The sequence below is a fragment of the Triticum urartu genome, chromosome 3A, assembly GCF_056163025.1.
Source record: "Triticum urartu cultivar PI428250 chromosome 3A, HENAU_Tu73, whole genome shotgun sequence".
Classification (NCBI taxonomy): domain Eukaryota; kingdom Viridiplantae; phylum Streptophyta; class Magnoliopsida; order Poales; family Poaceae; genus Triticum; species Triticum urartu.
Window position 1 is genome coordinate 407,807,236 of NC_141875.1, and position 25,860 is coordinate 407,833,095.

General features: G+C 46.0%; 1 protein-coding gene across 1 annotated transcript; it reads right to left on the minus strand.

The window, feature by feature from the left end:
• Positions 1–25,860, minus strand: LOC147979877 (uncharacterized). The gene is made up of 2 exons (XM_087515377.1): positions 25,273–25,860; positions 1–18 (listed from the first exon to the last, which is right to left on the minus strand). Exons 1-2 carry the CDS (start codon positions 25,858–25,860, stop codon positions 1–3), a joined length of 606 nt encoding a protein of 201 aa, XP_087371503.1.

Sequence of the window (25,860 nt, forward strand, 5' to 3'; positions counted from 1 at the left end):
CTAGGATCCAACAATAAGCTGACAAACAAAAAGCAATCGAAATGAAACCACAATCGCAATGAAAACGGGAAAAGAATAGGCTATGAGAATCGGTCGGTGCTTCACAAAAAGAAGATTCTTGGAATGAAAATATAGTATCATCACTGATTTGCCCACCTTTCCTTCGTCGGTACAGAAGAAAAATGGGAGAAGTGAGTAGCCTGGAGTGAGGTTTTCTTCAAGGGGAGAAAGGGCTTCAACGAGCGTTCCAGTGAAATGATGGTTGCTTCGACCAGTCCAACTTCGAGGCCACTTTACCACTGCTGGTAAAGGTGTGGGTTTTTGTGATATGATGGGTCATTACAGCCACACTGGGGTGACTGGTGAGTCTCGACTGTAGCACCTCACTGTGATTTGGTGGATGGCACGGAGGCCAGGATACTTGATGTCCCGCATGTAATAGAGCGGATAGTCATATACAGTAGTAGTTTGGACGACAAGCGAGGAGCTCCGTCCTAGTTTATTAGTCCCTATGAAAATCTGTGCAAAATTTTGACTATAAATTTAACTAACCAAATGTTCATGCTTGTCACAAAAAAATTACATTATTGAAAACTATGTTCAAATACGAATCCAAGTATATAATTTTTGTTAACATGCACTAACATTTTGTCTGTTAAATCTTTGGTCAAAATTTAGCACAAATTACAAAGGGGACCAATAAAGATTGTACTCTCACATTTTGTTTTGAGGATACTCCCACATAGAAAATATAAGTAATAATGCATGTTGGTGCAGCCCACGTTTCCGATAATTTTAGCCATGGTCTTGTTCACAATTTTTACAAGGCGGTGGTTGTTCACTTAATGGAGGGTCTAGTACCAGACTTGTACGATACAAAGTGCGACCTGGCACACCGTAACACCACTTGGAATAAGCGGGTAGCTATCTCAAAAAACAATCAACAACTCAAAAAAACGGCGACCTGACACGTACACAATTTTAAACGATTGTTTTGATGGAGTGAAAAAAGAAAACTACCCCACTATACGTATATATATAGGCCAGAGCCTTCGTGCTTTCTTTCTAGGGTTTCTCTATTCACACACTCTCATCCTCACCGTTGCTTACAGATCCGGGCATATCCCCCTCCACCGGTGAAGGGGAGGAGGGGCAACATTTAGGCCGTCGTTGACAGCGAGGGAGGAGACCCACTGTAATGCCCTCGATGCGGCTATAGGTCCCACGTGTCGAGGCATGACTTAGAGACATAACCGCATTGAAAGCATATGTCGCAAGTTAGGCAATCTTCACAACATCCCATGTAATATAGATAATAAAAGGGGAGATACATAGTTGGCTTACACTCGCGACGTCAATGAAAGTACATAAATAGCATTACAACATTCAAACACTCATGGCCCGACTACGGCGCCAAAATAAAAGAACAACCCAACATGCGACAGGGTCCCGGTCACCCCAACTGGGCACCACTACTGATCATCAGGGAAAGACACGTAGTATCAGCGTGAGTCCTCGTCGAACTCCCACTTGAGCTCAAGCGCGTCATCTGGAACGGAATCATCAGGCCCTGCATCTGGTTTAATAGTAATCTGTGAGCCACAGGGACTCAGCAATCTCGCACACTCGCGATCAAGACTATTTAAGCTTAATAGGTAAGACAAGGCAATTTTGTGGAGCTGCGGCAAGCGACTAGCAATATCTGGTGGCTATCCTGTTCGCAATAGAGAGCGAGAAGAGGAGGCAAGCATTACTCCAACACCGTGTTCACTTCCCGGACTCCGCCGAGAAGAGACCATCACAGTAACTCACACAGTTGATTCATTTTAACTAAATTAAGGTTCAAGTTATCTACAACCGGACATTAACAAATTCCCATCTGCCCATAACCGCGGGCACGACTTTCGAAATTTCAAATCCCTGCAGGGGAGTCCCAACTTAGCCCATGACAAGCTCTCACGGTCAACAAAGGAATAGACCTCCTCCCGAGACGTTCCGATCAGACTCGGTATCCCGGTTCTTCAAGACACTTCGACAAGTAAAAACAAATCCAGCAACACCGCCCGAATGTGCCGACAAATCCCGATAGGAGCTGCACATATCTCGTTCTCAGGGCACACTCAGATGAGACATCCTACGAGTAGAACCAACCCTCAAGTTGCCCCGAGGTGGCCCCGCAGTCTACTCGGTCGGACCAACACTCAGAGGAGCACTGGCCCGGGGGGGGGGGGGTCTAAATAAGATGACCCTCGGGCTCCAGAACCCCAAGGGAAAAAGAGGCTAGGTGGCAAATGGTAAAACGAAGGTTGGGCATTGCTGGAAAGGCTTGAATCAAGGCGAACTATCAAGGGGTTCCAATTATAACCCAACCGCGTAAGGAACGGAAAAATCCGGGAACATAACACCGATATGACAGAAACTAGGGCGGCAAGAGTGGAACAAAACACTAGGCGAGAGGCCGAGCCTTCCACCCTTCACCAATTTTATAGATGCATTAAGATAACATGGCAATATAATGATATCCCAACAAGTAAATAATGTTCCAACAAGGAACGGTCTCCAATCTTCACCTGCAACTAACAACGCTATAAGAGGGGCTGAGCAAAGCGGTAACATAGCCAATCAACGGTTTGCTAGGACATGGTGGGTTAGAGGTTTGACATGGCAATTTGGGAGGCATGATAAGCAAGTGGTAGGCATCGTAGCATAGGCATAGCAAAAGAGCGAGCATCTAGCATAGCAAAGATAGTAGTGATTTCGAGGGTATGATCATCTTGCCTGCAAAGTTGTCAGAGTTGACTGGATCCTCGAAAGCAAACTCAACGGGCTCCTCGTTAGCGAACTCGTCTCCTGGCTCCACCCAAACAAGACAAACAAGCAACAAGGACACAATCAACCACGTGCAAAGCTCAAACAATATGATGCAAAGATGGTATGCTATGCGGGATGCAATATGTGATGCATATGCAAGATTTGACAAGGAATGAATGAACCTGGTCTCAACTTGGAAATCCAAGTGTGCCACTGGAAATATGAGATGAAGCCGCTTGAAAACGATATAAAGATCACCGGAATCGGAGTTACGGTTTGGAAATGGCAAGCAATTCAAATATGACCACGTTCTGCGATTTACAGCAAGTAGCCATCTAAATGCAACGAGATGAACATGCTACAGCACTCAAACATGGCAACAAAATACATGGCAGGGATCCATTCATGATGCTTAACAAAAGACTAGCACTGAGCTATGGCCAATTCATCCATTAACAGGTTCAAACAAGCATGGCAAAAATGCATTTGGCAAACAGAATTTCAGACTTAGTGAAATCAACACTTGTCTGGAATTTCAGACCAGATAGCACTCTTTGGAGCATGAAAAAAGTATGCTACAGGACCTTAACATGGCAAAGTAAAGAATGGCATGGAGCTACTCAAAGAGCTTAACAAAAGGCCCTTAGTGACCTTGAGCCAAAAGGGATCAGAAAATACATTTGCAAGCATGTGAACATGGCAAAAACATAATCAGATCACAGACTTAGTGAAAACTGGAGCATGCAGAAACAGATATCAAGTAGGCATGTTTACGAGCTCGATGCACTCACTACAGAGCAAGTCATGGCAATCTAAGCATACACCCATCAAGAATACACATAATACAAGCTATACATGGCAAGAACAACAACATAGCATGCACGGATCAACTACAACATCCTCGGCAAAATCGCTAACAAGTAGACAATCTGCCCAGATTCACGAAATAGCAAAAGTAGAGCTCGATTGACTCAAGCTAGGGTGCTCCATAATTGCAAACAAAGGCATGCATGGATATAGCACTACAATAGTAACAAAACATCCTTATTGATCATCCTCAAAAGAGGCACGGATCACTAGGAAACAACATGAACATATGGCATATTGAGATAAATAGATCAAGGACTTAGTGGAAATGCTAAGTCCCTGAAATCAGCATTAACGAATGCACCACTTTGCAAGCTTGTGCTAGTCACCACACACATCACAAAAATACATGGGTTACACCTCTGGATAGATGGCAAAACATATAACAAAACTCACGAAGAGCTTAGGGGCATATCATGCACACAATAATCATGGCAAAAATGACAAATATCTAATTGGAGCAGCAGATCTGAAAATTATCTCAAATAGCACTCTTCCAACAGCATTTCGGGCATCAAGATGAACTAAAATGAAAATGATGCACTGACATGAAATGATGTGCTCTTTGAGGCGAACATTTTGATATGCTATATGCCCAAAACGGATCTACGGATGCAAAGTTACGATACGATGAACAAGGGCAAATAATTAGGGTTTCGAGCAAAAAGTCAACCCGATCCGGATCTGGATCTAGAGGGCACTGTGGCAGCGCGTTCTTCGAGGTTCACCGGGGAATTCGTCGGCGGACTTGCCGGGGTGAAGCGGACGTTGAGGAAGGAGGAGGAGGCCGGAGCTAGCGACGGCGATGGTCGGGCGCGGCGCCGGCGTTGGGCGGCGGGTCGCCAGAGCCGGACCGACGAGGAGGCGCGGCGGGCTTGCTCCGGCCGGCGACGAGGGCTGCGGCCGGCGCGGTCTCACGGCGGTGCGGCGAGCCGGAGTGAAGGAGGACAGAGGCGGGCGGCGGTGGTCCGGATGGGCCTCGGGGGCCAGATGCGGGCCTCCCGGGCCGGAGCGGCAGCGGCGAGGTGCGGTGACGCGTGGCACCTCCCGATTGGCGGCGGCGGGTCGGGCGGATGTGTCCGGTGGCCGGCGGACGTGTCCGGCCGCGCGGAGTAGTTGGATCTAGGGTTAGGGACGAGGGGAACCGCGAATTTCCAAATGAGGTGCGGTTTTCGGCCACGCGATCGTGATCGAACACTCTAGATGATGGAGAGGGTTATGGTGGGTTTTGGGCCAAATTGGAGGGGTGTTGGGCTGCAACACACACGAGGCTTTTTCGGTCCCTCGGTTAACCGTTGGAGCATCAAACGAAGTCCAAATGGTACGAAACTTGACAGGCGGTCTACCGGTAGTAAACCAAGGCCGCTTGGCAAGTCTCGGTCCAATCTAGAAATGTTTAATCCCCACACACGGAAGAAAGGTAGAAATGACCACCGGGGGAGAACGAAGCGCCGGAATGCAAAACGGACAACGGGGAAATGCTCGAATGCATGAGATGAACATGTATGCAAATGCAATGCACATGATGACATGATATGAGATGCATGACAACGATAACAACACAAGGAGACAAAACCCGAACCCGAGAAAATAAAATAACTTAACGCCGGAAACGGCAAGAGTTGGATTACATATTGGGTAATTACATCTGGGGTGTTACAACACTCCACCACTACGAAAGGATCTCGTCCTGAGATCTAGGACTGAAAAAACGCCGGGTACTCATAATGGAGGTGATCCTCGCATTCTCAGGTAGCTTCACGGTCAGAATCGTGTGACCACTTGACATTGAGGAATTTGATTGACTTGTTGCGAGTCTTGCGTTCAGTCTTTTCAAGAATAGCAACGAGGTGCTCACGATAAGAGAGATCTTCTTGGAGCTCAATGTCCTCAAAGTTGACGGTGTGATCAGGAGTCTTGAAGCACTTTCGGAGATGAGAGACATGGAACACATCATGAACATTTGCAAAGTTTGAAGGAAGCTCGAGTTGATAGGCGAGATCGCCTCTATTGCTGACGATCTTGAAAGGTCCCACGTATCTAGGGGCAAGCTTCCCTTTGATACCGAAGCGACGAGTACCTTTCATAGGAGAGACGCGGAGGTAAACATGATCTCCAATCTTGAAAGCCAAATCACGGTGCTTACTATCATAGTAGCTCTTCTGGCATGATTGGGCTGCTTTGAGGTTATCTCGAATGACTTTGCACATTTCCTATGCCTCTATGATTAAGTCATTACCCAAAAGCTGACGTTCACCGGTTTCAGACCAGTTGAGAGGGGTACGACACTTCCTGCCATACAGAATTTCGAATGGGGCCTTGCCCGAACTTGCTTGAAAACTGTTGTTGTAGGAGAATTCAGCATATGGAAGACAATCCTCCCACTTCATGCCGAAGGAGATCACACAAGCCCTGAGCATATCTTCAAGAATCTGATTGACACGCTCGACTTGGCCGCTAGTTTGTGGATGGAAAGCTGTGCTGAAGCGGATGTTGGTGCCCATGGCCTTCTAAAAAGAATCCCAAAACTTGGAGGTAATGATGCTGCCACGGTCTGAAGAGATCACTTGTGGAATACCGTGCAGAGAGACAATTCGAGAGGTATAGAGTTCCGCCAATTGAGCTGCAGTGATTGACTCTTTGATAGGAAAAAAGTGAGCCACTTTAGTGAGTTTGTCGATAACAACGAATATAGCATCATTGCCATGTTTGGACTTTGGAAACCCAGTCACGAAGTCCATCTCAATGTGGTCAAACTTCCATTCTGGAATGGCAAGAGGTTGGAGGAGACCCGCTGGCCTTTGGTGTTCTGCCTTCACTCTTCTGCACACATCACATTCATTCACGAACTGAGCAATCTCGCGCTTCATTCGAGTCCACCAATAAGCCTGCTTGAGGTCCTGATACATCTTCGTGCTCCCAGGGTGAATGGAGAGGAGAGAATTGTGAGCCTCATTCATGATCACTTTACGAAGGTCACCTTTGGGCACAACAATACGATCCTCAAAGAAGAGAGTATCCTTGTCATCAAGGCGGTAACACTTGTACTTGGGTTGACTCTTGGCAATCCCAATCTTCACCTTTTTCACCATAGCATCAAGAAACTGGGCTTGGCGAATCTGGTCTTCCAAGGTAGGAGAGACTTGAAGGTTGGCGAGGAAACCTTGAGGAACAACTTGCAGATTAAGCTTGCAGAAAGCTTCACAAAGCTCGGGTTGATAAGGCTTGAGAATCAGACTGTTGCAATAAACCTTCCCTCTCAATGCGTCAGCAATCACATTGGCCTTGCCTGGAGTATACTCGATACTCGGATTATACTCTTGAATCATTTCGACCCATCGAGTCTGCCTGAGGTTGAGATTAGGCTGAGTGAAGATGTACTTGAGACTCTTGTGATCAGTGAAAATGTCCACTTTTCTTCCCAATAGGAGATGTCTCCAAGTTAAAAGAGCATGCACAACCGCCGCCAACTCGAGGTCATGAGTTGGGTAGTTCTTCTCATTGGGCTTCAACTGGCGAGAGGTATAAGCCAGAACTTTCTTCTCTTGCATCAACACTGCGCCAAGACCTTGTAGAGAGGCATCGCAAAATACCTCGTACGGTTTGGATTCATCAGGCAGAGTCAGAACTGGAGCAGTGACCAATTTATCTTTCAAAGTGTTGAAAGCAATGTCACACTCCGGAGACCAAACGTACTTGACGTGCTTCTGGAGAAGATTAGAGAGAGGCTTCGCGATCTTAGAAAAGTTTTCAACGAATCTTCGACAATAGCTTGCGAGGCCGAGGAGCTTCACGTTCTGAGGTGGTTCCCAATTCACAATTGCAGACACCTTCTCAGGATTCACCGCAATGCCCTTGGCAGAGATGATATGACCAAGATAAAGAACCTCATCGAGCCAAAGTTCGCACTTGGAGAACTTGGCGTAGAACTGGTGTTCTCTGAGCTTATCGAGTACCAAACGCAAGTGCTTGGCATGATCTTCCTTGTTCTTCGAGAAAACCAGAATGTCGTCGCGATAGACCAAAACGAAGTCATTGGTGTAGGCGTTGAAGATGAAGTTCATCATGCGAGAGAACGTCGGAGGAGCGTTGACGAGGCCAAAAGACATGACAGTGTATTCATATGAACCATAGCTTGTCCTGAAAGCCGTCTTGGGAATATCTTGCTCACGGATTCGAATCTGATGATAACCCATACGGATATCAAGCTTGGAGAATACTTGGGCACCTTTGAGTTGTTCGAACAGCTCGTTGATATTGGGAAGTGGGTATTTGTTCTTGATGGTCTTCTTGTTCAATGGACGGTAATCAACACAAAGTCGGTCTGTTCCATCCTTCTTCTTCACAAAAAGAACACCACAACCCCACGGAGAAGAACTAGGTCGGATGAGACCCATTCTCTCTTGAATATCGAGTTGCTTCTTTAGCTCCTTCAACTCTTCAGGTCCGAGCTTGTAAGGACGCTTGCACACTGGTTCTGTGCCAGGCTCAAGATCGATGACGAATTCAATTGGCTGGTGCGGAGGCATTCTTGGAAGCTCTTCCGGAAAGACGTCTTGATATTCGCAAACGAATGGAATTTGCGAGATAGCATCCATTTCACCCTTCTCATTGAGAGAAAACAGACGGATGGTATCATCACGAGCGGCAAAGACAATTACATCCTCAGACGAATGAGTCAATTGAATCTTCCTGGCTGCACAATCCAGATGCGCCTTGTGCTTAGAAAGCCAATCCATCCCGAGAATAAGATCAATATCCGAGTTACCAAGAACCACCATAGAAGAAAGAAACTTGTAGTCGCCCAACGTGATAGAGATATCGGGAGCAACCAAACTAGAAGTCAAAAGCTTGCCGGGAGAAACAACTTGCATGACTTTGGGCATGATCTCAGTATCAACATTGTGCTTCGATGCAAAAGGGCATGACAAGAAAGAATGCGATGCACCAGTATCAAAAAGTACTTTTGCAGGAACATCGTTAACAGGAAGGTTACCCATGATGACATCTGACGAGTCCTCTGCCTGAGCTGCATTCATCAAGTTGACCTTGGCGTACTTGGGGTTATGCTTGACCACAGCTGTACTTGCCGATCTCATAGGCGGAGGTGGAGGGAGACGCCTCTGGTTGAAGCACTTGTTGGCATAGTGACCCTTCTGTTGGCACTTGTTGCACGTGACCTCTGAAAGAGGACGGTGATACGGAGCACTCGATCTTGGAGCTTGAGACGAAGTCTTGTTCTGAACGCCAGGGTTGGGTGGGTGGGAAGATCCACTGCCACCTTTGCTCTTCTGCTGATACGGCTGACGGAACGGAGGAGGAGGAAGCCAATACTTCTGCTGCTTGGCCACTTGAGTAGAGGAAGAAGGAGTAGCATCTCTGACTCGCTTCTTTGAAGCATCACACCTCAGTTGAGCGGCCTCTTGCTTCAATGCCATGTTGTAGAACTCATCGTACCTCAAGGGATCAAAGAGAACAAGTGCTAGCTGAATTTCTTCCCTGAGACCACCCCTGAACTGGTATATCATGCTCTTCTCGTCAGGACGTCCTGCTTAGCAAAGCGGGCGAGCTTCTGAAACAACTTGTTGTAGTCATAGACATACAAAGAACGTTGCTTCAGGTTGCGGAATTCCTCACGCTTGCTTTCAACCACGCTCTGAGGGATATGATGAGCTTTGAAATCTTGATGGAATTCATCCCAGGTAATCACACGTCCTCCTCTGGAGTCCTTGTACTGCTGGAACCATTCTGCAGCTTGGTCTTTGAGTTGGAAGGAAGCGAACTTGACAAAGTCCTCAGGCCTGACGTTACTGCACTCAAAATGCTTGCATAAGTCCACGAGCCAATCGTCAGCATCAGTTGCCTCAAAACAATTGCTGAAAGTCTTTGGCCCGTTAGCAAGTAACTGGTTGAGTGTAGCAAAGTGATTCTAATTGTTGCCTTGGTTGCCTTGGTTCGCTTGATTGCGCTCTTGAAGAATTTGCATGATCAACTGTGTGTTTGCATTGGTTGCGGCCATCACAGCTTGCCATGCCTCCGGAGGAGGTGGAGGTGGTGGCGGATCCTGATTCTGATTCTGGTTGGTGCTCTTAGCGGGAGCCATCCTGAAGAGGGTGACAACCGTTAGCACCTTGACAGATAAATATTGAAGCTGAATCCAACGGAATGAAAATTGCAACATATAGTCTTCACATCCGAACAAAATGAATGAATGCATTCCACTTGAAATGGTCACATATCCATAAATTGAGAAGCCACTTAGAATTTAGGTAGAAAAATAAATCAACAAGGTACGGATCAAGAATGAATACTCGGTAAGAAATCCCAATCTCAAACCAAATATCCGTGGAAGAAGAACTAGAGCTACAAGAATTCCCACCTATGAAACTCCCGAACCTTTCCGGTTATGCAATCAGGTGTTGGGGATATAGGGGAAGCATAATATCTCACCCAAATCTAGCAAATCCTACATCCAACTGTATCCATCCTTCAACACATAACCGAGAAAACTTTGGAAACCATCTACCTCAACCTTCGAAAAACATCCGTTATGCAAGTTATGGCGATACTCCCGAACTCCCGCCCCAGTACTGGGTGGCGTCGAGGTTATCTCACCAACGAACTGCATAAAAGAGATTTTCGATGTCGGCGTACTAAACTCAGGTATACCACAAATGCAACGATAAAATTGTGACGACAACACCTCGTAGCTCAACTCCCCGGGACACTGCCACAACCCCTAAAGACAGGAGGCACCAAGAACAATGTTCTCGTCACAAAACCATCGGAACGATTCCAAGATACCTGTGTGGTCCTAAAATTTTTTTTAGTGAAATTTGAGAAGAGAAGAGTCAAAACTCTACGTCAGGATGCCTTACCAGAGCGATGAGGAGACTGGGAAGTAAAAAGAATTCCTAAACTCTCCGATATATAATTCCTAAATGACTCAAAACATTTTTCTAGACTCAACAACGACTGCTAAAAACAATCAAGCAATGGGGGCTCCTAAGCTCGGGGAAGGCTCTGATTACCAACTTGTAATGCCCTCGATGCGGCTATAGCTCCCACGTGTCGAGGCTCGACTTAGAGACATAACCGCATTGAAAGCATATGTCGCAAGTTAGGCAATCTTCACATAGTTGGCTTACACTCGCCACATAAATCAAAGTACATAAATAGCATTACAACATTCAAACACTCATGGCCCGACTACGGCGCCAAAATAAAAGAACAGCCCAACATGCGACAGGGTCTCGGTCACCCCAACTGGGCACCACTACTGATCATCAGGGAAAGACACGTAGTATCGGCGTGAGTCCTCGTCGAACTCCCACTTGAGCTCAAGCACGTCATCTGGAACGGAATCATCAGGCCCTGCATCTAGTTTAATAGTAATCTGTGAGCCACAGGGACTCAGCAATCTCGCACCCTCGCGATCAAGACTATTTAAGCTTAATAGGTAAGACAAGGCAATTATGTGGAGCTGCGGCAAGCGACTAGCAATATCTGGTGGCTATCCTGTTCGCAACAGAGAGCGAGAAGAGGAGGCAAAGCGTGAGCGAGTAACTAGAAGGCATCCTGCGGCAAGCATTACTCCAACACCGTGTTCACTTCCCGGACTCTGCCGAGAAGAGACCATCACGGTAACTCACACAGTTGATTCATTTTAATTAAATTAAGGTTCAAGTTATCTACAACCGGACATTAACAAATTCCTATCTGCCCATAACTGTGGGCACGACTTTCGAAAGTTCGAATCCCTGCAGGGGAGTCCCAACTTAGCCCATGACAAGCTCTCATGGTCAACGAAGGAATAGACCTCCTCCCGAGACGTTCCGATCAGACTCGGTATCCCGGTTCTTAAAGACACTTCGACAAGTTAAAACAAATCCAGCAACACTGCCCGAATGTGCCGACAAATCCCGATAGGAGCTGCACATATTTCGTTCTCAGGGCACACTCAGATGAGACATCCTACGAGTAAAACCAACCCTCAAGTTGCCCCGAGGTGGCCCCGCAGTCTACTCGGTCGGACCAACACTCAGAGGAGCACTGGCCCGGGGGGGTCTAAATAAGATGACCCTCGGGCTCCGGAAACCCAAGGGAAAAAGAGGCTAGGTGGCACATGGTAAAACCAAGGTTGGGCATTGCTAGAAAGGCTTTAATCAAGGCGAACAATCAAGGGGTTCCCATTATAACCCAACCGCGTAAGGAACGCAAAAATCCGGGAACATAACACCTATATGACGGAAACTAGGGCGGCAAGAGTGGAACAAAACACTAGGCGAGAGGCCGAGCCTTCCACCCTTCACCAAGTATATAGATGCATTAAGATAACATGGCAATATAATGATATCCCAACAAGTAAATAATGTTCCAACAAGGAACGGTCTCCAATCTTCACCTGCAACTAACAACGCTATAAGAGGGGCTGAACAAAGCGGTAACATAGCCAATCAACGGTTTGCTAGGACATGGTGGGTTAGAGGTTTGACATGGCAATTTGGGAGGCATGATAAGCAAGTGGTAGGCATCGTATCATAGGCATAGCAAAAGAGCGAGCATCTAGCATAGCAAAGATAGTAGTGATTTCGAGGGTATGATCATCTTGCCTGCAAAGTTGTGAGAGTTGACTGGATCCTCGAAAGCAAGCTCAACGGGCTCCTCGTTAGCGAACTCGTCTCTCGGCTCTACCCAAACAAGACAAACAAGCAACAAGGACACAATCAACCACGTGCAAATCTCAAACAATATGATGCAAAGATGGTATGCTATGCGGGATGCAATATGTGATGCATATGCAAGATTTGACAAGGAATGAATGAACCTGGCCTCAACATGGAAATCCAAGTGTTCCACTGGAAATATGAGATGAAGTCGCTTGAAAACGATATAAAGATCACCGGAATCGGAGTTACAGTTTGGAAATGGCAAGCAATTCAAATATGACCACGTTCTACGATTTACAACAAGTAGCCATCTAAATGCAACGAGATGAACATGCTACAGCACTCAAACATGGCAACAAAATACATGGCAGGGATCCATTCATGATGCTTAACAAAAGACTAGCACTGATCTACGGCCAATTCATCCACTAACAGGTTCAAACAAGCATGGCAAAAATGCATTTGGGAAACAGAATTTCAGACTTAGTGAAATCAACACTTGTCAGGAATTTCAGATCTGATAGCACTCTTTGGAGCATGAAAACACTATGCTACAGGACCTGAACATGGCAAAGTAAAGAATGGCATGGAGATACTCAAAGAGCTTAAAAAAAGTCCCTTAGTGACCTTGAGCCAAAAGGGATCAGAAAATACATTTGCAAGCATGTGAACATGGCAAAAACATAATTAGATCACAGACTTAGTGAAAACTGGAGCATGCTGAAACAGATATCAAGTAGGCATGTTTACGAGCTCGATGCACTCACTATAGAGCAAGTCATGACAATCTAAGCATACACCCATTAAGAATACACATAATACAAGCTAGACATGGCAAGAACAATAACATAGTATGCACGGATCAACTACAACATCCTCGGCAAAATCGCTAACAAGTAGACAATCTGCCCAGATTCACGAAATAGCAAAAGTAGAGCTCGATTGACTCAAGCTAGGGTGCTCCATAATTGCAAACAAAGGCATGGATGGATATAGCACTACAAGATTAACAAAACATCCTTACTGATCATCCTCAAAAGAGGCACGGCTCACTAGAAAACAACATGAACATATGGCATATTGAGATAAACAGATCAAGGACTTAGTGGAAATGCTAAGTCCCTGAAATCAGCATTAACGAATGCACCACTTTGCAAGATTGTGCTAGTCACCACACACATCACAAAAATACATGGGTTACACCTCTGGATAGATGGCAAAACATATAACAAAACTCACGAAGAGCTCAGGGGCATATCATGCACACAATAATCATGGCAAAAATGACAAATATCTAATTGGAGCAGCAGATCTGACAATTATCTCAAATAGCACTCTTCCAACAGCATTTCGGGCATCAAGATGAACTCAAATGAAAATGATGCAGTGAGATGAAATGATGTGCTCTCTGAGACGAACATTTTGATATGCTATATGCCCAAAATGGAGCTACGGATGCAAAGTTACGATGCGATGAACAAGGGCAAATAATTAGGGTTTCGGGCAAAAAGTCAAACCGATCCGGATCTGGATCTGGAGGGCACTGTAGCAGCGCGTTCTTCGAGGTTCGCCGGAGAAGTCGTCGGCGGACTTGCCGAGGCGGAGCGGACGTCGAGGAAGGAGGAGGAGGAGGCCGGAGCTAGCGACGGCGACGGTCGGGCACGGCGCCGGCATTGGGCGGCGGGTCGCCGGAGCTGGACCGACGAGGAGGCGTGGCGGGCTTGCTCCGACCGGCGACGAGGGCTGCGGCCGGCGCGGTCTCACGGCGATGCGGCGAGCCGGAGTGGAGGAGGACGAAGGCGGGCGGCGGTGGTCCGGATGGGCCTCGGGGGCCAGATGCGGGCCTCCCGGGCCGGAGCGGCGGCGGCGAGGTGTGGTGACGCGGGGCACCTCCCGATTGGCGGCGGCGGGTCGGGCGGACGTGTCCGGCAGCCGGCGGACGTGTCCGGCCGCGCGGAGTAGTTGGATCTAGGGTTAGGGACGAGGGGAACCACGAATTTCGGGAGGGTAGTGTATATATAGGCATAGAGGGAGCTAGGAGTGTCCAAATGAGGTGCGGTTTTTGGCCACGCGATCGTGATCGAACGCTCTAGATGATGGAGAGGGTTATGGTGGGTTTTGGGCCAAATTGGAGGGGTGTTGGGCTGCAACACACACGAGGCCTTTTCGGTCCCTCGTTTAACCGTTGGAGCATCAAACGAAGTCCAAATGGTACGAAACTTGACAGGCGGGCCGCTTGGAAAGTCTCGGTCCAATCCGGAAATGTTTAATCCCCACACACGAAAGAAAGGTAGAAATGACCACCGGAGGAGAACGAAGCGCCGGAATGCAAAACAGACAACGGGGAAAATGCTCGAATGCATGAGATGAACACGTATGCAAATGCAATGCACATGATGACAAGATATGAGATGCATGACAACGATAACAACACACGGAGACAAAACCCGAACCCGAGAAAATAAAATAACTTAACGCCGGAAACGGCAAGAGTTGGATTACATATTGGGTAATTACATCCGGGGTGTTACACCCACTTCCGGCCGCACCGTTATCTCTGGTGGAGCGTCGGCGCGGGAGGTCCTTTGATCCCTTCGTCGCTACCCTAGTTTGGGCGAATCCGGCCTCCTGTCACCCACCTATCCACATCCCGACAACCTTCAGGTATATCTTCCTTCGAAACTGGCCTAACTCTACTTCCCCAGCTTGCTATGTCGCTGCATGTGCATCATTTTCTACCTCTCAACCCCCCTCGTAGCTAGGCTCGATCGGATGGTCCAACTTCACCTATTTTTTTCTATTATTAGAGGTAAAGCTATTTCATGGAGTCGACTCTTATACTTGGTTCAAATAAGAAATAAAGGGGGGGATTTAGTATGTACATCGGACTTGGTACAAACAGGAAAGAAAGGGGGTGAAAGTAGTACAGACTGGTCATCCAACCGGTCTCTTGGTCGAAAAGGGAAATATAGGGGAAACATTGTAGACAATAGTATGACCAGGACTAGATTTACTATCCACACATAGGAGTAGGTGGCTAGAGTGAACAAAAATGAGACCAACCCAGATATGTTTCTTGGATGTTTGTTTCTCGGGGCAACAAACTCCGAATCACCACTTTATGCCCCAGTTTAAGTACATGGTGCTAGACTGCTGGTGCACCCACTGCCCCATGCCCTTGTAGCAAATATTTAGTTGTTCTTAATCTAACACCCTGGTAAAATGAAGCCGTGCCACTGTTATAAGCCATGTCAAGTTTAACCAATTGTTTTTGCCAGTAATTGTTTGAGACTCTGTCTGTTTCCTCTGTAGCTTTTTGTACAAACAGGGATATCAATTTCACCTTGTTGCTATTGCGGCTTGTTGGTGCACTGCACAAAAAACTTCTTAAAAGAAGTGACTTTTGTGTTTTTTAACTGGAATGTCATAATGGAACTGTTGGTTCATTTCGGTGGAACCGCATAAAGGGAGATTTGTGTTCCAACTTTCATCCTCCATATTGGCACCATAACCTTCCTTTAGGTAAGAATGATATTTAATGCATGTGTTCACCTCTATTTTGCGACTGCCATGATAAAATAATGCTATTGTTTACTGGTACACTTGTACTCCCTCACTGACAAAACCAATTCTGAAATAGAAGGCCAAACATGTAGTTGGTTTCACCAACTAGGTGAGGAGAAAGAGAAACAGAGCATGAAGAGGAAGACGAAGAAGAAGAAGAAGAAGAAGAAGAAGAAGAAGAAGGAAATGAAGAAGATCATATGATGGTACCGTCCTATGTTATCCTGACATCTTGCTTGTATTCTTGTGTTGCTACTAGTCTTAATTAACTTGGAAGACTAGCAAGATGCTCGTGCGTTGCATGTAACATCAAGATGCATTTTTATGAGTAGTTTATGTTGTGAGAGAAAAGGATGAATGAGGGAAGGCCTTATTTGAAAATGTGGAGAGGGGCATGGGTCTATTTTTGCAAAATTTCATAGTTTCCTTCCTATCCGTCAGATATGAATTGGACGGCCTATATTGCAGGATGGCAGGCACACCATCATCACCAACTCTGTTTTTATAAGAGTATAGAGTAGAGCTAGATAGAGAAATGCAGTAGAGTAGTACTTGGCTTGACGACACATCATATTAATTAACTGGATTCTGGATGCATGTGTGACCCAGCTCTCCACGATCAACAGTGCCAAGGTAATCTTGTTGAAGCCGAGGCCTCAGTGGGGGCCATTCAAGGGCTCCGGCAACATCTCCCTTACATGTGAGACGATCCTCCACGAGCCCTTCCACTTCTGTTGTATCCTACATGGTCACTTAATTAATTAGGAGTACTTAACTAGCACTAATTTATTGTTGACTAATTTTCCTGTCGGAAACAAATCTTTAGTAGCACCCTATGCTGAATCATGTACGTGTGTACATGTGTCTGTGGAGGTGAATAATGTGGTGGAGCAGGGAGGGAATCTTGGTAGTGCCATGACATAATAATGCTATTGTTTTGCATGTCAATTTATTGCCATTGGTTCAATGAGGCAATGTTTTGTGTATTGTCCATCATGAATTTGATGCTACTGTTAAAGTTATATGCTAATGTCTTGCTATCCTTTCTCACTAAGCTAATGAATGTTTCACCTTGTTCCTACTTGTGCAAACAGGGATCATGTTGTGCCAATCGTACATTTTAGTGGAACTGCACAAGAGAATACAATGAACTGTATCCCAGCCAGTGCTTTAACTCTGCTGGAAGTTCTTGATAATCTTTTGATATAATCTCACCACTGGTAAACAAGAGTGATGTCAACGATACATTTGAAGTGCACAAAATATATAGTATTGAGTGATTCCAGTGAGTGCTTTATCATCTCTTCTGGGACTACTTGAATAAGCTTTTTTGCTCAGGTTGGTACCGGACTAAGGCCTTCACCCATATTAGTTTGTTGTCATCTCTATTTGTATCGTGCTACTGTGTTGCTACAGTCATGAGAAACTCCTTTATCTTTGCACGTTAAAGTTTTGCAACCTATGATCCATGGCAATGCTTTGAGTGTTGAGCTCATTGGCACTGATTAAATAAACTAATACCTCTCTTTAAGCAAGACTACTATGTGGTAACTTTACCCATTAAGATAATGGGGGTGCTTCTATTTGTTAGTGTATGTTTCATCAACTAGTCCCATTATTACAGTAATCTCACTCTCCCAATATATGTGCCAACAGGGATGCTCGATTTTGGTGGAACTGCACAAAAACTTTGGGTGCTTCATTGCCTCGACTGCATCCTTCCTTTCCTGTCAGTCGCTTATTTCAGCTTCCAGTCAAAGGACATAGTAATTGATATGCTACCTCACACAAGTTGGTACCGATCTTTATCCTGATTAATGTGCTTGTCATATGTATTGGTAATTTGGTATTGTGCTACTATTTGCCGATTTCATAAAGGAGTAACTTGGAGCATGAACTCGCAGGCAAATCATTACATTGGGCGATTTCAGTAGAACTGCACAAAAAGAATACATGGACAGATACTTATGCTGCTGCTATGTACTCCAAAGTTCACTCAGACAAGCATCGATGTTGACAAGTGGCTATATTCATTCGAGTATCAACTAGAGTCAACCAGTTGTCAAACTCCAAATATTTGTTCATAGGAGAGTGAACGCCAAAAATATTGCTTGGTGCATAGCCTAGAAAAATGCAGTCCAATCTTTGGTCCCAACTTGTGCCTTTTGGTTATCGACACATATGATAGCGAACTGTATGGCATGGAGTCTAAAGATTCTAGACAAGTTGGTTGACCCGTATATTCATCTGGCACTATATCAGTCTGCACAGCAGGGATGCTCCATTTTAGTTGAACTGCAAAAAAAATTGGGTGATTCATTTTATCGACCGCCTCCGTTCTTGTCTGCAATGTAGAATTTTGGCAAGCTACAGGACCAAGATGATCTAGTAAACAAGTTGGATGAAAGGAGTGTCCAAGTTGCTCAAACCTCCCTCGGCATCGAGGCCACTATCTCGAGGATAAACCTACAAGCAAAGTTCAGATTGTCTGTGCTGCCTCTTATGTACTCAAAAGTTTACTCGTACAAGCATTAATTTTAGCAAGAAGTACCACCGAGTGAACACCATTTACTAGTTTGTACCCTAGGTAATTAAAGTTTGTCCATGGATGATATTGGCTATGATCTCAATCATTTGGATGCATAAACATACTGAACATGTGTATATCTGAATCTTTTTGTGAATTATCTATGAATATTGGCTTGTGATCTATCAATCATTTGGATGCATAGACATGCTGAACTTGTCTATATATGAATATTTTGAGTTGTTGATTGTGAATGTTGGCTATGGATATGAACATGTCCTGTGAACCTGAGTTTGATACGAATGTTTACCTTTTCTGTTGTACTTGTGTGTGAACTTGTTAGAATGTCTAATGTGGGATTGTGACGTGTGGGTGTCAACGGCACACCTTCTTCCTGAGAAGAATTGCACCTGCTTGTTAGGGTAGGAACAGCGCATCAACTCTTTTTTATCTTTTTGCTCTGTCTTCCCCCTGCCCCGCTCAACCCTTGCCGTAATGTTTTCGGCCTCAAAACAAACATAGTACTGTGTTGTTTTTGGGCCTTGATGAAAAATCAAGTGATGCTTTCTATAGGTTGGCCTACCTAGCAAATGGGCTGCTGGTCCACCACGGACTAGGAGGCTAAAAATACAAGTTGTATGGTGCAGAGGCAAGTAAAAAACACCATCGAGAGCCATCCACTAAAAAAATGCGTCTGATGTTCTTCTTCAGTCACACCGCCGGCCCCCTCTTTAATCCAGTTCGCTCCATTCCCCAACCGGCAACACGGGACGGAAGTTTATTTCCCCCTCGCGCTGCCAGGGGATTGAAGAAGCGCGGCATCGAATCCAACACCGGTGATGGGTGCTTGTCCAAGTGATTTTCAGATAAGAAACCGCATGTTTCAGAGGCAGAGCATTTTAATAAACATGCACTTTTCAAACATGGATAACAGAATGTTGGAAATTTTATTCATGGTAAAAAATGGAACTAAAAACAAGTTAACGTCATGCTAATCAACATTCATGTATAGCACATCTTCATATGATGCAAAGTCAAAAAGATATGCTATTTTCAAAATGGCAAGACAATGCTGAGTGTGCGGAAAAAAGGGTAAACTAGGGACAAAATTTTGGCAAGTGTTAGATATTTTTCAACTAGACCGGTTGGAATCGAACCCGGGCAGTAGAACTTTTGGGTGAGAGGGCTGCAGCCACCGGGCTAGTGCGGTATGTTCAAAAGAATGAAGGTGTCTTCCCCGGCTCCGGTTCTTTCCAATCCATGTGCGCTCGCCGTGGCGCCGCCGTATGCCGTTGTCAACATGCTCAACAAACGAGAGGAATCCGGAGAGGACTGTATGCCGAGAGGCTAACAGTGGGGACCCACCAGGTCCAAGCCGTACGCAACCAAGTGCCTCATTGGAAAAAAAAGATCCCTCCTAATTGTATACTGACATTGGGGCCCACGGGTTTGTCAACCTAGTTAATAAACGAAATAAATTTCCAACGATGACTGTAATCGGGGAGCTTTTTTCAGGGGTATCGGGGATCTTTTTTTGTTGTTGCGGGGAAGGTGTATCGGGGATCTAGCTGGTTTCATTTTTTTCTAGAGGGCAAAAAAGTATCAGCTAGGCCTAGGTTTTGTTTTTCAACATGTGTAGCCCACGACATATGGAGACAGTGGTTTCAACTTATTTTTTGAGGTCCATCATGTATGTACCGGCCTATGGGCCTCCCAACATAGGTTTTACTTTTTCTAAAACATCGACAACCCAATGTATTTTTTCAATAAAACGCGGATCTCTGTTCTATTTATCTATATATAAGAATAATAATGCAGTGTCCAATTTATGTTTTCCCTTCTAACCACATTATATATGTTTATATTATTACTATTGTCATATATTTAATAGAGACTTATATATACATTATAAAAACATCCCACATCTTATTAACTTATAAAAGTAAATGTTTAACAGAAGTTGGCAAGGAAAATCCTGGTTGTTTTGACTCACAGGCAAGGAAAATCCCGGTGATTGCATCCAAAAGCTTGCGAAGATTTTAAGGACCAATGTAATAATAATGTGCTCATTTTTCTTTTGAGCAATAACTCACTAATTTATTAATTTTATATATAAAAAATGTGTCGCTCCGGTTTATTTTTTGATATTAATTGCTCCTTCTAACCTAACATTAAATATAGAACTAGCCTAGCTAATTCGTGTATTTCAAGAAAGTACAAATGGGTTGGGATTTTCTAGAAAATATTAAATGGGCTGCATTGACACTGAATTATTTGTTCACCCAGCCCAGCAAATGGACTGTGAATTCTAGAAAACATGGGTTAAATATATGCCACTTTTTTGCAGGCTAACATGTGGGCCAATAGGTCGAAGCCTACACAAGGCGTTGTCAACTTAGTAAACAAAAGATTCTAACATCCACAACCATTGGATTTATATCCAACGGCCGGCATGCACTTTCAATCTCTCGTCTTCTTCCTCCAGCGTCGCTAGGACCACCTGCTCCGGCCTCCGGCGGGTAGCGGCTCTGCTTAGAACGCATCGCTGTGAAGCGCTACCCCACCGCCAGCCAGGCTATCCCTCCATCCCTCCACACCTCCTGTTATTATCCACCGACTACAGCCCCATGCCGCACCAGAACCTGTTATAACCCTTGTACTCCTCCCAATCCGTGACTCCACTATCGCGTCTTCCCATCTTCGGGTCGTTCCCGTCCGGGACCTCACCATCGTCCACTGCCTTGCTGCGCTCGGCGTGGCGTGATGAACAAACAAGAATCATCGAAAGAGGACTGTACATGGAGAGCCTGACAGCTGGGACCCATGAGGTCCATGGTCACACGCAAGGAAAGTTCCTCCGTATTAAGCTGAAAAAAATGTTTCCTCCCCCTAACAGTTGGGACCCATTGGTTGTATCTTCGCATGGAAGGAAGTGCCTCCTTGTTATGCGAAAAATATTCCTCCCGGTGAAAGCTGGGACCCGGCAGATTTGGTGGCTGACTTGTGGGCCTACCAAGCTGACATGTACACGGGGCTTTGTTAACTTAATCAACAAATAATTCTAGTAGCTGGACCGTTGGATGTTAATCCAACACCTGTGCTGCTTCTTCAACCTTTGTTCTTGCTCCTGTCTCCTGTGGGTGGCATTGCTGTCACGCACCCAAACCAGTCAAGTTTCCCACTGCTCTCCATCTGCGACTCCACTTCCACGTCTTCCCCATCTCTGGGTCGTTCCAGTCTGGGGCCTCGACGTCGTCCACCGGCCTTGGTGCGCTCGGCACAGTGTGGTCAACGTGGTAAACAAATGAGAGTCATCAGAAGATGACTATACGTGAGAGGCTGACAGTGGGGACGCACCATGCCCATGGACGCATCCTTTTTACCCTAAAAAAATAATGTTTCTCCCCCTGACAGCTGGGACCCGCCAGCTACATCTTCGCACACAAGGAAGTGCGTCCTTATTATGGGCCAAAAAATTGATTTCCCCCTTGACAGCTGGGACCCAGCAGCTATATCTTCGCACACAAGGAAGTGCGTCCTTATCCTCCCTGACAGCTGGGACCCACCCGGTCGAAGCGTATGTAGCGTTGTCTGTCTTGTCGCGAACGTGTACATACATACTGGTCGATCGGTCACTCTGCAATGATGAACCATGGCCGAGTAAGTAGCGACACATGTCATAGTAGAGCGCCCCACATAGCAGTTCAGGTTGTCCCGTCTAAACCATGTACACATACATACAGCCACACGCCAAAAAAATCAACCAGGTACGTACATACGAGCGGGGTCTCGAAACGTGTAATTGCGCATACGAACGGCCCGGGCTTGTGTACATGGAGAGGCAATAGACGGCAGCGACGTTGTCCTGTTAATTGCAGCTAACCGGCTAGGTCGGAACGGAGGAAACAGTGTCGTGTTCAAAGGCAACCAGGTGACTAGGTCGGAATGCATCTTGTTCAACGGGAGGCAACAGACTGGGTTGGAATGCGTCATGTTCATCGGGAGCTAACCGGCTTGGACAGAACAGCCGAAACAAGGTCTGGCGTACCATAGAATGGACGAAACGGGCCTTCTGGTCGACCGCGTACGGTCGAAATGGGGTCTTGTTCATCAGGAAGGGTCTGGAGTACCGCAAAACGGAGGAAACAGACTTGTGTTAGAGCTCCTACGGTCAAAACGGGGTGCTGTTGATCGGGAGGGGTGTGGCATACCGCAAAACAAAGGAAATGGACTTGTGTTGGAGTGCCTACGGTTGAAACGGGGGTCCTGTTCATCGCGAGGGGTGTGGCATACCGCAAAACGGGACTCCACAGGCTACTATTCATCCACCGTCTACTGCCTCGCTCTAGCCTCCACGGGCTACTATTCATCCACCGTCGACTTCCTCCAGCCTCCACCTGCTACTGTTCATCCACCGTCGACTTCCTCCAGCCTCCACCAGCTACCGTTCACCACGGGGTCCTGTTCATCCAGCCTCCACCGGCCACAGTTCAACCATCCCTCCACACGGGGTCCTATTCAATCAGCCCTCCACGGGGTCCTGTTCATCCATCCCCAACCAGCTCGGGTGTGTGGTGGCCTCCTCTTGATCGGGGTCTTGTTCATCGAGAGACAACAACCTCTACTACCACGGGGTCCTGTTCATCCAACCCCCACCGGGAACTGTTCATCCAACCCCCACTGGGGACTGTTCATCAAGAGGCAGCTTCGATCGGCTTCAGTTAGCAGCTGTAGCAAAGGAATCACTCAGGTTCGGTTAATAGCAAGGGATTGATCGGGGTTCAGTAACGTAGGTAGTGCAATCGCTCGGGTTCAGTTAGAGCCCAACGCCTCGCTCGGGTTCAGTTAGAGCGCAATGCTTCGCATACACGTGCGTACGTGTACGAGGGAAACACGCAAACCTCCGTGCATCACTCGGCCCTGACCACCCATTGTAACCGGGAACTCATCAAAATTTTCGTCGCCCTCGCTTCTACCACGATTTTTTCCATCATGGATGACCCAAAGAATGTCATGCAGGTGTGTCCCTGGCCCGCCCAGGATGAAAAGCCCATTTTTGTCATGATTTTTTGTCATAGAAGTAGGAGCCCACCACATCTATGATGATACCGGGTTTTGTCACAATTATCATCATAGAAGTTTCATAAGCATGACAGAAAAAATCATTCGGCCCAAAATGTCACGGATGTGTGTTTCTTTTGTAGTGAAGGGCCTCTTCGAGTAGATGATAGTCGAGGGTCAATGAGCCATTTCATGAAGCTTCGCTTTGATACAAGCACTTCAAGCACAGTCTTTCGCAAAACTCACATTTGTTAGTCCATGGACATGGTCCCCTTTGAGGAGACTTTGCAAAGATCTCACATTGACATGGATTAGTCGGCGATGCCAAAGCCAACCCACGTCAACTTTAGTCATTAGGCAAGTCGCGGTCTTAGTGGGGCGCTCCAAGAAGTTCACCACACAGAGACCGTTCTCGACATGCCCAACAAAAGATACTTTAAAAGTCTTGCTCCACAAAAGGGCCACAATATCAAGATCAAATAATGTTGCAAAGCCCATAAGTGCAAGTTGACGAACGGAAGAAAATTGTATGCAGGGGACTCAACAAGCATGACCTTCTTAATAAATAAATCTTGAGAGATGATCACCTTGCCAAGTCCCAATACCTTAGAGGCTGAAGCATCATCGAATTGGACATGGGTGGGCATAGATGGAATTGGATGCACATCCACTACCAAGTCCTTGCTCCCGGTCATATGATTTGTTGCTCCACTATTGACGAACCATGACACCCCACCGGAAGCAAACTCCTACAAGACATCAATGCTTGGATTTAGGTAACCATTTTTGAATGGGTCCTTTGATGTTAGTAACAAGGGTCTTAGGAACCCAAATAGACCATTCAATGTACTCATAAGAAGAACCAACAAATTTGGCATAAACATGCCCATCACTAGCACGACACAAAACATAAGAAGGGTTAAAGTCGTTGGCTTTGTTGGTAGGAGTGGTTTTGCCCTTCTTGGCATTACCACCCAAATCCTGTTCTTCTTCTTCTCATGAGCACCCTCACCTGCCTTGACAAAAGTTTGCTTGAGTGGGATTGGTCGCTTGGTCTTCTTCTTCTTCTTCTTCTTTGACTTGGGTACAAACCCAAGCCCTTCCTTTCCTACAATTTCCCTTTGATTGCTCAAAAGGTCATTGAGGTTCTTCTCGCCTTGTATGCAAGTCACAAGGCCCTTCTCAAGTTGTTCTTTCAACTTGGCAATTTTCTTCCACATGATGCACATGCTCACAACAAAGGTTAGTAGCATGGGCATTATCAATTAAGACGGAAGGAGGACACGTGGGAATCTCCTTGGTTTGCTTCACTTGGAGTTTATCATGAGACTCTTTGAGAGAGGCATGAACACCCTTCTAGACCTTGTGAGCCTTGTCAAGTGTGTCAAACTCTTAGGATTTGAGCACACGAGTAAGAACAATAGCATGATCAAGATCTTTTTGCAATTTAGCAAGATAAACATTGTGTGACTCCTCAAGAGTCAAACAAAGACCTCACTCTTCCTCTAGAGTAATGGAAAGATCCGCAATCTCATCGACATAGTCACGACTATGCCCCTCCAACTTGGAGATAGTATCCTCATGTGACTCAATGATATCATTGGCCTCACCAAGTTGTTCCAAGAGAGAAACAAAGTGCTTCTTGGATTCTCCCTTGAGGTTACTCATGAACTTGGTAAAATCATTCACATCAACTTTCACCACCTCACTATCATCGACACAATCGAACCATGAAGGAGTAGAAATGATGGTGGTTTTGATGTTAGGGTTTACCTTGTTGATACCTTTGGCCATGAGGCACTTGGCAATGGTGTTCTCGTTGGGGGCGCCAAAGAGAGACACATTGGAAGGGGAAGATGTGGCAATGGCAATGGTTGCCGTTGTCAGTCCTTCTCCACTTGTATCTTCATCATCGTCATCGGAGGCATACTCTTCTTGTGCCACCAAACCCTTTTGAGGTGTCTTCTTGTTGAAGTTGTTCTTGATTGGGAAGGACTTGGCTTTGTCTTTGCGAATGAGTTTGCCACCATTGTCTTCCCTCTTCTCATAAGGGCAGTCCGCCACAAAGTGACTCACATTGCTGCAATTGCAGCAAGTCCTAACTCCTTGCTTGTTCTTTGACCGACTTGAGTTGTTCTTGGTGAAGTTGGGCCTTGAGTTCCTCTTGTTGCTCCAAAATTGCCTTGATGCAAGAGCCATGTGCTCATGGTAAGCATATTTGGTGTCCTCGGCGCAACTCTCCTCTTCTTCCTCCCCTTCTTCTTCCAGAATGGCCTTGGCCTTCAAAGCAAGATTTGATGAGATTTTCTTTGACCGGACACGAGCAAGAGCATTGTCAGCAGTCTTGTTCATGATGTTCAT